The sequence below is a fragment of the Capsella rubella genome, unplaced genomic scaffold (assembly GCF_000375325.1).
Source record: "Capsella rubella cultivar Monte Gargano unplaced genomic scaffold, Caprub1_0 scaffold_7, whole genome shotgun sequence".
In the NCBI taxonomy this organism is placed as follows: Eukaryota; Viridiplantae; Streptophyta; class Magnoliopsida; order Brassicales; family Brassicaceae; genus Capsella; species Capsella rubella.
Window position 1 is genome coordinate 6,841,451 of NW_006238917.1, and position 12,356 is coordinate 6,853,806.

The 12,356-nt window shown below is 32.2% G+C and overlaps 2 protein-coding genes across 2 annotated transcripts; both read left to right on the forward strand.

Moving 5' to 3' along the window:
* Nucleotides 1–4,448: 4,448 nt before the first annotated feature.
* Nucleotides 4,449–6,644, forward strand: LOC17879117. The gene is made up of 3 exons (XM_006283715.2): nucleotides 4,449–5,207; nucleotides 5,803–5,899; nucleotides 6,045–6,644. The coding sequence occupies exons 1-3, from the start codon at nucleotides 4,527–4,529 to the stop codon at nucleotides 6,551–6,553; spliced, it is 1,287 nt and encodes a 428-aa protein (XP_006283777.1). The 5' UTR covers nucleotides 4,449–4,526; the 3' UTR covers nucleotides 6,554–6,644.
* A 3,032-nt stretch (nucleotides 6,645–9,676) lies between these two features.
* Nucleotides 9,677–12,347, forward strand: LOC17877785 (UDP-galactose/UDP-glucose transporter 2). The gene is made up of 7 exons (XM_006283981.2): nucleotides 9,677–10,066; nucleotides 10,477–10,505; nucleotides 10,592–10,793; nucleotides 10,876–11,118; nucleotides 11,213–11,314; nucleotides 11,725–11,832; nucleotides 11,931–12,347. Exons 1-7 carry the CDS (start codon nucleotides 9,941–9,943, stop codon nucleotides 12,159–12,161), a joined length of 1,041 nt encoding a protein of 346 aa, XP_006284043.1. The 5' UTR covers nucleotides 9,677–9,940; the 3' UTR covers nucleotides 12,162–12,347.
* The last annotated feature ends 9 nt before the right edge of the window (nucleotides 12,348–12,356 follow it).

Sequence of the window (12,356 nt, forward strand, 5' to 3'; positions counted from 1 at the left end):
ATCTGTTATTATTATGACTCCGTCTTCCTCCTACACTATTTTCTTTATTATATTTTTGTCATTTGTGGAAATACAAAAAAAAAAACTAAAATTTTCCAAGAAATTATGTTTTTTTTTGGAATAACTTTACTTTTCTTCATGTTTATTTTTTTCAGGAAAATATTTATTATTTTGTTTAGTAATGATTTCCATTGTGGAAAATTAAATACTCAAAATTAAAAATTTCCAAGAAAATATGCGGCAAATACAAAACAAAGTTTCCAAGAAAATATCAGTATTTGGAAATTTTGCTTAGTATTTTATTTAATTTTGTTAGAGATATACATACATTATACAACTAAGGTTGAGATATAATTGAGACGTTTTTGGGATTTCTATTCTTAAATTAAAAAAACCAGTGTAACAAATTGACTCGTGTCGTTTTCTTCCTCACTTTTAATAGTATTGAATTTGACTATTAAAGGGATTCTTCAAGGTACCCCAAAGAAAAAAATTGTTTTGTAAAAATAACAAATTCTTTACAAAACACAATTAGTTAAGTAGTAATGGCGATTAATTTGGCTTCTTCGATCGGTAAGATCACACCATATTCGTCATAATCGAGTATTGTATAAAATAAGTTTCCATTTTGTTCGAGTCTTTGACCAATAATGTAGTATAAGAAATCTCCTAATGTTTTCTATAGGATACAACTTCGTCCCATTCTATTTTTGTCGATCCAAATAATAATTATATTAAGCAGCTGTAAAGATTGATATCAAGTTGTTCCCAAATACTAAAAATTTAAACATTTCTGGACCGTTTATATTAAAATTCTCAAGATGTTGATGCTTACAATAAAGTTGGGAATTTATATGGAATATACACCTATTTAATACACAATTATAAATTTCATTGTAATTTATTGGACCACCCTATTCATATATAGTCGATCGAGGGGAAAAATATTATAGTTTGGCAGAAAAAAGAAAGACTTTTCATAATTAGTTTCATTGAATATATTTTTGTGAGTGTTTATATAAATTAGGAATATGAATTTATTGTTTGTGCATAAATATAATACGATGTCACATGCTTCACCTCTATAGAATGTGGACCATTAATATAGCTTAAGTTGTTGATAATATGGGAAAGAAAAATAACATTATCTTATCACGAGCCATGTCGATTGTTTGTTATATTATAATATAAATAAAGAATTCACAAGTGTAAATAGAAATACTAGAAACTTGTATGAAATATAAATAATAATTAAAATGTAAATATCTATAAATGCCTAAATGGTATGACAAATATATTGAAATCACATTATAAAAATAAAATATACGTAATATCCTAGTGAATATTTCTATCAATTCTATAGAGGCTGTCACTTTGTATATGACCAAAGACAGAGTTGATTTAATTTATGTTTTTTGCATCAAGAACATAAATTTTTTCCCCCACTAAATTTTTTTTCAAGTATAGGAGTAAACACCTATTATCACAAACTAAATCAAATTTTGTGAATATTAATTTAATTAGGTTAAGATTATCTTGACAAGAAAAAAGGTTAGTCTATGAACTTAATAGAGTATTTATTTTTGTTAAGTAATTTTTTTTTCTCTAACAAACTTAACAATTGTGTTCATAATTCTCTTAACCCTGCCAATGTTTGATTGTATATTTCCTATAATCATCCGTATACCAGTTAATGGCTGTTCATAGATATACATTCTAGAAACAATATCTCCATATGATCAAGGTAATTAAACAACAATATCTTGTGAGACAAAAGATGTCATATAGTCAAAAACGTTCAAAAATCAATAATATCCCTTGGCATAGAATGAATCAAACACCATAAAGAGATCCTAAGTAATAGGAGGAATCGTAATATAGTCTTAATTTTTATGCATTCTTATGCATGTAGCTTTAACCAAACAAACCTTTGTGTCCTGTCGCTTAGTGACTTTGGTTTATGAGATTATCCGATAAGCTAATAAGAAGAGTAAAAAAAAAAAAAAGTACTCTACACATTCAATAGCTTAATTTTTTATACAGTTAATGCATATATAAATTTAGAAGTTGTCGTGGGATCTAAGACATCAATCATCGTGTTATCTTATAAAAATGGTAAAAACGGTCATGCTTTAGGTTTGAAACATTCCTCTGTAATGGGCTTCGTTTGCTTTGGAATATATATATTTCAGATATTAAACCCCAAAAAGAAAACAATGACTTAAGAAAATGTATATTTTTACCATATTCTATTTCATTATAGTAAGTTGTTCATGTTGTTAATTATAATTGGGAAAAGAATTAACTTAAAATGACAAACATTTGTAAGATTCTTGAAACAAACTATTAATCATGTAAGAAAAATAAAGAGATCACCCCACAATATTTGACAAAAAAGAAAAGAAAAGAGATCAGTACCCCATAAGAATAAGATATGGTTTTGGTTATATTGGCTATTTGGCTCGTGTTCTTTATTTCAGAGACTCTCAAATAAACGAGATAAAACGTTCTTTTGCCAAGGAACACTAATTTAAAGCCCAGTATTTGTTAGATAAAGCCCAACAGATACCTTCCATCAATTTGAGCGTCACAACTAATCTTTTTTTTTTTTTTTTCGTAATCAACAATTTTAACTAGATCGTAAACCTAAACACAAGCTCACAAGAAAAAAAAACAGTCATACTGAATCACTACAAGGATTACATTATAAAAACGTTTATGACAAAACCAAGCAACATAACTCAAACCCAAAAAGAAAAGGAAAAAACTCATAACCTCCTCACGATGGGAAACATGATTATATATTTTTTTTTTTGAAAATAATGTTAAATTATATTCAAAAGAAAAAGGGTTTCGGTTTTAAAACAAGTGCAACAATGATCGAAAATAAACGCTGAAATTTTACTGAAAATTCAGAGGAAAAATAGAGAAACATGATTATAAACTTCATAATTAACAAATAACAACCTACACAACGATGCAAAGATATACTATCTTCTAAGCTTTAAAGTCAGAAATACTCTAATGAGATTAAGCTAAGCCAGTTGCATCGTTGCAGTGTCGAAGCTGTTATATATATATAACAGGAGAGATCTACTATACGTGGACGTGGTGGTGGGCGAAAGCTGCATGGAAGCCGCAAGAATCTCTCGTCCACTGTCTTTTTATTTACGAGGTCAACTTAAGGTCTTTTATTCCCGTCTTAATTAAACCCATAAACAAAAACTAATTACAAATTTGTACAAAACCTTTTCTTATTCGTAAATGTTTTTAAATTTCAGTTGTTGCATGCAGTTTATTAAAAGTTTATATATGTTCTCTTTATTTATATAGAATACTTTATTAAGTGTTTATAAGTTTTTATAATATTGACATATATATATATATATTTTTCTATGTGGAGACCAAATGTTGTGCTTCAAAAGTAATATCTATCTTTTTCAAAATATATATATATAGCATTCAATGTGTACATTTAAATCCAACATGATTTACTTGTTTTCTTGTCTGTCAATTTTTTTTTTTTGGTGGGTTTCTTGTCTGTCATTTTAATGATTGAGTTTGTATACTCCTCCTATCGATGATTTCTAAAAAAAACCTACGAGTTAAAAAGAGAAAAAAAAGGAAAAAAAAAAGACTTTAAATATAAAATGAGGATGTTGTGCCTATGAGTTAGTATAACTTATATAACACAAAAAAAAAAAAAAAAAAAAAATGAAAGTCTGCATATGATTTTAATAGGATTGAGCAAACACACCCTTAATTAGTACTAAAATTATTAAAAACGCATGTGGATTCTCTATATATGTGTATTGTTGAGACTCTTACGCTGTGATTCAATAATTTTGTAAGTATTAGACTTCTAAAAACATTTTCTCCATACGGAACACCTCATATACCAAATCGATAATGTTTTGCAAGTAATCTCAACGAATAGTATATAATCAATCATTTGAGAATTTTCATCTAATCTCATGACAATCGTAATAACTGATCCTCTCGTCAGTCGTCACGTCGCTACCACCTCTTTTATTTCTTTTGCATATATATTTTCTATCTTACTTATAAACATATATAAATTCATAAAATGTATAAATTTTCAAATTCCCTATATTTCGCTTATGTGTGTGTGTATATATATATATCAATATTAACTTTCAACATTACATTGTTTGTTTTTGTTTTTGTTTTTGTACATTAATAACAATTACAATGAACAATGTAGTCTCCTAACTTCTCAATAGATACAATATTTAAAGTTCCAACAAATCTCTAAATCAATAAAATAATTAACAAGCGTAATTCATTCAAATTTAAAAGATTAAGGAACTAAAGATACCAAATAAAATCTGATCAGGTTATATAATTAATACAGCCACACATAAGCTTTCATTTCCATAACTCTTTCTTATATACATCTTTATGTAACTCTCTCTCTCTCTCTCTATTTATCTCCATCAATCTCACCCATCACTCTCATATCTTCAGATTCACATGCTCTTCGAATATTATTGCTTCCTTCTCCAATGGCATCGATCAGTTCCTCCTCCGATCATCACCACCTTCCCGTGAGCAAAAGAAGGTTAAAGCCATTGATATTACGAGATTACCTTCTCGAAGATCTCAGCTCATGCTCATCCAACGGCTTTAAATCCTTCCCTCGCATCCTCGACGCCGAGATCAAACGGTCAAGAACCATCCACCACACTCCTCGTCTCACCTGCGGGTTAGCGTTTGGTCACGCCGTTCATAAAGCTTCCTCGGCTTTACTCACCGCCGTTAAACTCTTGCCGTTCCCTTCCTCCGTTAAGAAGAGAGATGATGAGAACAAGAAAGGGCTGTTCTCAAGAACCTTCTGGAAGATCAAACCTTCACGACGTGAACTCAACGTCGTCGACGGAGACGGAGACGGAGAGAACGAACAAGAAACGGAGGATGATCGTGAAAAGGAGATCCAACGGTGGAGAACATTCGCTGAGTTTCTCCAAGAGAGTCAAGATTTATACCAACCGTCCGATCAGGTTTCTCACGTTCCCTCGACGTATTCGTTTTCCGGTGAAGCGGCATTGTCAAACGACGCCGTCGGTGACTCGCTAAGTTTTAGTAGCGAGAACTCGGAGGGGACTCACTCATCATCATCATCAGGCGAAGTAGCAGTTATGACTAGTGGGGATTGTGTAGGGTTACATGTCAGTGACAACGCAGAGGTTAGTTAGTTAACAAACTTTCAATTTTCTATTTTTTTTGCTTATCAAATGATCATCCGCCACGTCAGTTTCTTAATGCACCAATCCATTAATAACACTTTATTACAAACAGCTAAACAATTAAAGTGAACTCAGTCGAATTTAACGTGTAAATAGTAGAGAGATATGTTGTTGGGTTTTGTTTTTATAAAGTTGTCGGTTCGTACGTGAGTCACGTGTGTGTTGTGGTAGGGACTTAGATTTTTTGGAATGTGAATAAATATGAGCGATGTAATCGAGGGCTCTGATTCTTCTTGGTGGCTTCGAAAACGGATTCTACGGATGATATCACTCAATTCCCAACGTCAAAATTGGTCCAATGCTAGAGTATAATTACGTTTCGGAATTAGTACAAATTTAAATATCGGAAACTGTGGAGAAGATGTAAAATGTTGTTGTTGTAATTGTCATGATGTGGGTTGACTTAGCCAACTCACTCTTTAGAATTTAGAAAATCTAAAATCGTGCACATTTTACTACGAAGTTGATCTCTCGTTTTACGTGTAGTACTTGTTCTCATTTACTATTTGAACTAATCAGTTAATGTAAATTGTAGGAATGCGTGAACGAAGAAAAAGAACAGCTGAGTCCCATATCGATCTTGGAATGCCCGTTTGAAGATGATGCAATCTCTCCTCCTTTGCATCACTTGAGTAAAGTCACTGATTATATCCTTACGTTCTTGAATATTCGCTAATTGATATAGAGACATTAGTTGTTATCAGATAGGTTTCGTTACATTTTCAAGTTAAACTGATCAATCCGATGAGCTAATCTTTTACATTTTTTCATTTATAGAAGCAAATGAAATTAAACAGACGAGAGTATGCAGAAGATTTGGGAGTTTTGTACGACTTGAGCCTGTGGATTTAGAGAAACGCATAGAGATATATGTGGAAAGCCAAGATTCCAACTATCACGTTACAAAACCCAAAGAAGATCAATCCCAAATCCGAGCAAACCGTTTGTTTGCTCTAGTGAAGTCTAGGATAACCGAAGAACAGAACCATCTACTGGCATCTCATGTAGTAGACAATGTGATGCTAGATTTTTTCAAAGAAAACGGGAATAATGAGACAAGAGACGAGAACAAGTTGGTGGAGATAGTTGAAGAATGGGTGACGAGGAGACAAGAAGAAGAGTATAATATGTTCATGAGTTGGGCAGTGAGAGAGAATAGAGAGATCTATGTAAAAGAAATGAAATGGGGTTGCATCAATAGAGATGGGAGAGAGTATGTGGTTGAAGAGTTGGGGAACGGTTTCGTTAGTTCCTTGATTGACGAACTTATTCTTGATTTATCCTAGCTAGTAAAGCTAAAATTTTGTTCACACGTTCTATTGTAATGCAATAATGCATCACCAAATGCTATATGTATTACTATATATTGTTATCTTAAGTAGACGACTAAACAGTATGAAATTTAGAAGTAAACAAAAAAAAAGTAGTCCAAGGAAGATGGGCCTATATATAGCTATTTTTGGGTTTTAACCACTTTGATTCGATGATGAATGATGATGCGATGGTATGGAAGTGATTGTTGCGATCATTGTTGTCCTTCTCCGTGCGCGGACGTACTAAATTAAATAGTCTTTTTGGTAAAATACTAAATTAAATAGTCACGTCCTTAACCGGATGAAAACAAATTTTGATATTTGAAACTTTGTTTACTTAGGATTTATAAGATTTTAATCATTTGCATTTGTCGTGCTTACCAAATATCACGACATATCACCTATCACTGTATTTTTAATCACATATATGATATAATTATTTGGTAATATTGTGTGTTTAATATATATATACACTACACATATAATAGTTTCGAACTAAACATGCTTATTTGATCATTAAAAATGAATATGTTGAATATAAATAAGACGTGTGATATAATATAACTATGGGTAACTATAAGTCTACTAAATTAAGAAAATATTGTTAAGTTGTTATGATATACTATAAAATATTTGAAATTGCATTTATACAAATATTTTCAAAAATTGCACCTATTCTATTTCTGCCAACCCTATTTTGCGCATGGTAAGACAGCCCATAATTAACTTTTAAAGTAAATAATTTATAGAAATTTGTAGTACGTATATGATATGATTAGTTGAATATAAAAGAAAATAAAAAAGATCGTATTTATGTTTATGGAAAGAAGGAGACAGGAGTGTAACTGGACCTGTCTTCGGTTTGGTAAGATTCCAGTGCAAAGTACAAAATGGCCGAAGCTATATAGACCCACACCAATTTTGACCGTACGTCACTCTATTGTCTCTCTAACGACTTTGATTCCGTAACTCGATTCGACCCCATTTTCAAATATTATATATATCTTTCTTTCTCTTTGTATATGATAATATGAATATGATGTGTAAGTGTAATGTGATCGGTTGCTTCCAAATGCAAAAGTCTCTCCAGCTAGCAAAGTCTTTCGTTTATTATAAACCACACGAATGGTCTTAACTTAAGCAAGAAAAAAAATATCTACGAGCTATAGTGTGATCACTTTTGTTATATGCATAGATATTATCATTTATAGTTTTATGTTTTGATACCATTTCACGTAAATATTTTTTACCTTAAGATTAAAAGATATGTATTTGTTTTTAAAAACATAGTAATGCTAATTGCGATGTAGTACTTTGTTGTTGTTGTTGAAATGCAAAATTCACTGGTCTTATTTGTTGAGGAGTTGGATTAGTCACGATTAACCGCTTCTGATGAGTTAAAATTTCTCTGATTTATTGTCAATATTCATGTAATTAGTATCTCACGACGGCTATGCATGTATACGTGATTACAATTATTCTATTTTCTAGAGTATTATTTGTTTTTCCCATTTCAACTGGTTGTTCCGTCGTTGTCACAATTCCAAGCAATTATTAAACGTTCGATCTTAAACAAAAACCATTTTTGTCTATGTGCTAATTTCATACGATTATACTCGCATTAGGTTTTGGTTTCACCAATTAGAATCAGATTAGGAATAAATTAAGAATGTATATTTTCGACTGTTCACCACCCTACACGACGACACCTCCACCTAATTATGCCATACTAGCATTTACTTCATTGACTAAATATTGTCGTAGTCCCTAATTGTTATTCTTGACTCTTATCTTTTTTCAATGATCAGATTTTACTATAGTTTCCAATTACGACAAAACAGCTACTCTCTTGGTGAACGAATGAATATGCGTGAGATGTATATGAAGATAGAAAGATGACAAAAGAAGAAGAAGAAGAAGACCAAAACGTGTCCAAATGTATGTTAATATGTTATCCTAACATAACCAAGAGCTACATATATATAAACGCATTTAACAATACGCCACTACGAAAAACCAATAAAACAAATCATGAGAAAATGGCCTAAATTGTAAAAGACAGGCTGTAGAGTGTAGATGGCGTCTATTGAGACAATGACTCGATCGTCTTAAACCAGTAAAGTTGACTTGTATAACCCATTCTTGATTACTACTATTAACTCAAATTTTCCTTTTTATATCCTCTCGAAGTTCGAACTTTCCTTTGGTCAAAATAAAGAAAATACTAAAAAAATGAGCCCTCAAGTTTTATGAAATTTGTATTTTATCTATAATATCGCCTCTACTATTCTAATGTATAAAGTGTAAACATAGTCATTGACACACTTTCTCCCTTTACTTTATATGAATGAAGATTTGATGATATCATAATTGTAGGCTTCTAGTTAAGGTTTGTTTGTGATTAAAGAAAAAAAGCTACTTATAAAACGGACTTAAGTATCCATGGATTTTATTTTTTATGAAATGTAGAAAAAAAACCTTAATTTTGTTTACTATAATAAGATAATTTATATGGTTTAGAGACAAATCCAGATATTTTGATTCACTCATAGCATTTAATATTTTATAATTATATACTTAAAAAAACAAAATAAATGCTACTATAAATCAGTTTTTACAATCATATATACACAGATACAATAAAAACTGTCATAAGATTTTCTTTATTTTGTTCTAATATAACTCTGGTGGTAAATCTGAAAAATCTGTGACATGATCTTAATTTAGCATACATGAGATTATGCAATAAAAAGGTCCTAGAAAAAGAAAGGAGAGATGTCACGTTGGGCAATGAATTTTTTGTCATGATGTGTAGACAAGACACAAGTTTCAGTCCTCAAATGAAAAATAAAATAAGTACAGGGACTTAATTGCAAAGCGTTGAGATTTTCTCGGTAAAAAAAAAACAGAAAAAGTGAACAGAAAACGTAAAAAAAGTAGAAGAAGAAGAAGAAGAAGAACGCTTACGAAGAAGAAAAAAAACGTGTCACCAAGTGGCGAATCACGCGACGAGTCTTTGGACCTCGCCTCTTCTCTTCTCTTCTCTTCTTCATGCGTTTCCTCATTCCTTCTTAAAAGCTCTCTTCTTCTTCCTCTTTTACTTAAGTTACTTCTTTCTCTCTCTCCTTTTAAGTTTTTTGGACATAGACTTCGAGAGAGAGAGAGTGAATTAGTAGAGACGAGTTTGGTTTATTGCAATTACACTTTTTTGGGGTTTTATCGAGTAGTGATAATTATGAGTGACTTCAATTCCTAAGTTTTTTTATTCTTAAATTTTTTCTGGGTTTTGTTTGTTCGATTGATCTCTGTCTCCCACCTTTTATAAAAAGAGAAATCTGTTCTTTTGTAAAAGAGAAAAAAATGAAGAACGAGGAACAATCAAGATCTCTGTTTGGAATCTCTCTGTCTGATCGACCAACTTGGCAACAGTTTCTCATTTGTACTTCTGGTTTCTTTTTTGGTTACCTCGTCAACGGAGTTTGCGAGGTTTCGTTTTCTCAAATTCCCTCTCTCTCTCTCTTTTCTAATTTTCTAATTTTGATTCGAGGATTCAGACAAAAGTGATCAATGTTTTTGTTTGTTCTTGTGATAATTTCACGTACCCAGCTCCTGATTCTCGTAAAGTTTTGGTTTTGTTGTAATTCAGACCATTTGCATGCTAAGTGTTTGATGTTTGGTTTCTGAGAACAAACAAAAAAACAGAGGAATAAGAAAATATTGCATGACGAACTAAACTCTCTCCAACCACACACACACGCACACAAACAATTTGGATTCTATCTTTGAAAACTTAGTGAAGATTTCTGAATAAAATAAAAAAATGTTGTGATCTTGAAGATCTAATAAAATGACTCATGTATGATCATTGACTTGATTTGTTTTCTTTGATTTTGCAGGAATATGTTTATAATCGCCTTCAATTTAGGTAATTAGTCAACTTTGAGATCCTCTTAATTTTGAGAATTTAAGAGAAAACAAGTAAGTAACAATGGGATTTGCTCTGTTTTGTAGCTTTGGTTGGTATTTCACGTTTATACAAGGATTTGTCTACTTGTTCCTCATCTACCTTCAAGGCTTCACTACTAAGCATATCGTTAATCCCATGAGAACTTATGTCAAACTCTCTGCTGTTCTCATGGGTTCACATGGATTAACCAAAGGATCTTTGGCTTATCTCAATTATCCAGCCCAAATCATGTTCAAATCCACCAAGGTAATGAATCCACAAATCTCTCAATGAGTTTTAAAGTTGGCTTAAAGTGTTTAGAGAATGATCAAAATGATCGACGTTTTAGGTACTGCCGGTGATGATAATGGGGGCGTTTATACCTGGTCTGCGAAGAAAATACCCGGTCCATGAATACATTTCAGCGTTCTTGCTTGTTCTTGGTTTGATCCTATTCACATTAGCCGATGCGCATATGTCTCCTAATTTCAGCATGATTGGGATTATGATGATATCTGGTGCATTGGTCATGGATGCTTTCTTGGGTAATTTACAAGAAGCGATCTTCACAATGAATCCCGAGACAACTCAGGCATGGAACACCAAAAAAAATCAAAAAAACCCGGTTCTTTTTTCGGTTTACTTTACTGTTCTTATCTGACATTCTTGAAATGTAATTCGTGCAGATGGAGATGCTTTTCTGCTCAACGGTTGTTGGATTACCGTTCTTGTTCGTTCCCATGGTCTTAACTGGAGAGGTGTTTCGTGCGTGGGCTGCGTGCGCTCAAGTAAGTAAACAACCTCTATTTCCATTCTTTTTCTCTTGTTTATGTTTTGGTCTACCCGTTTTTACAACGTTGAGGTAAGTCTTGAAGTGAAAGTTTCAAAGATTGGACTTTGTATTGGCTTTGAAAGTTCTTGGTTTAAGGTTTGACTCGGTTCATAATTCAAACCGGAGTCAGACTCGGTTTAGTCTCTTGAAGAAGAAAGTCAAAATTTGTAGGATCCTTGGAACCGACGAAGTGAAATCGTTGACCGACGACGTGCCTGAATCTGCCAAACTTTATAAAAAAAATGAGATTAAATTCACTGTTTCTATGACTATAGTACCAACGTGGACTATTTTAATCATAACGGTTTAATGATTCGTTTAGTTGACATATTTAAATTCAAGTGTTCCTTTTGTGTGTATTTGCAGCATCCGTATGTGTACGGAGTGCTTGTATTTGAAGCCATGGCCACATTCATCGGTCAAGTCTCTGTTCTATCACTCATTGCCCTCTTTGGAGCCGCCACAACCGCCTTGGTAAAACATCTAATCTTCATCTTTGAACGCTCACTTGTGTTTTTATTTGACTCAAGCGTTCTAAATTCACATTTCGGTTAACAAAATGTTTTGTGTAGATAACAACAGCAAGGAAAGGGGTTACATTGTTGCTATCGTATTTGATATTCACAAAGCCGTTAACGGAACAACACGGATCGGGGTTGTTGTTGATTGCAATGGGGATTGTATTAAAGATGGTTCCGATGGATGGTAAAGCTCCGACCAAGATTCCGGCAAAGCCAGCAGTTAGAATCACTGGAGGGGATGGTGATAGAGAAGAGGATGAAGAGAGGAAGTCATTGGTTTGAGAATGTGTCATGTATTTATATATATATATATTCTATTTCACAAAATTCAAAGGGGTTTATAGAATAAAGTTGAATGAAGGAAAAACAAAAGGGAGAAAAAGCAAATAGAGCTAAAGTTTGTCTCAGAGACTTGTTATTAGATTCTAAAAGTTGAATCATTAAAAAGGAAGTTCCTAATTTTGGTTACTTTGGTTT

Coding starts and splice junctions, on each gene's coding strand:
- LOC17879117 (XM_006283715.2), top strand. CDS start 4,527: ATGGCATCGATCAGTTCCTCCTCCGATCATCACCACCTTCCCGTGAGC. Junction 5,208..5,802: donor ATGTCAGTGACAACGCAGAG/GTTAGTTAGTTA, acceptor TGTAAATTGTAG/GAATGCGTGAACGAAGAAAA. Junction 5,900..6,044: donor TCCTCCTTTGCATCACTTGA/GTAAAGTCACTG, acceptor TTTCATTTATAG/AAGCAAATGAAATTAAACAG.
- LOC17877785 (XM_006283981.2), top strand. CDS start 9,941: ATGAAGAACGAGGAACAATCAAGATCTCTGTTTGGAATCTCTCTGTCT. Junction 10,794..10,875: donor TCATGTTCAAATCCACCAAG/GTAATGAATCCA, acceptor TCGACGTTTTAG/GTACTGCCGGTGATGATAAT. Junction 11,833..11,930: donor GAGCCGCCACAACCGCCTTG/GTAAAACATCTA, acceptor TGTTTTGTGTAG/ATAACAACAGCAAGGAAAGG.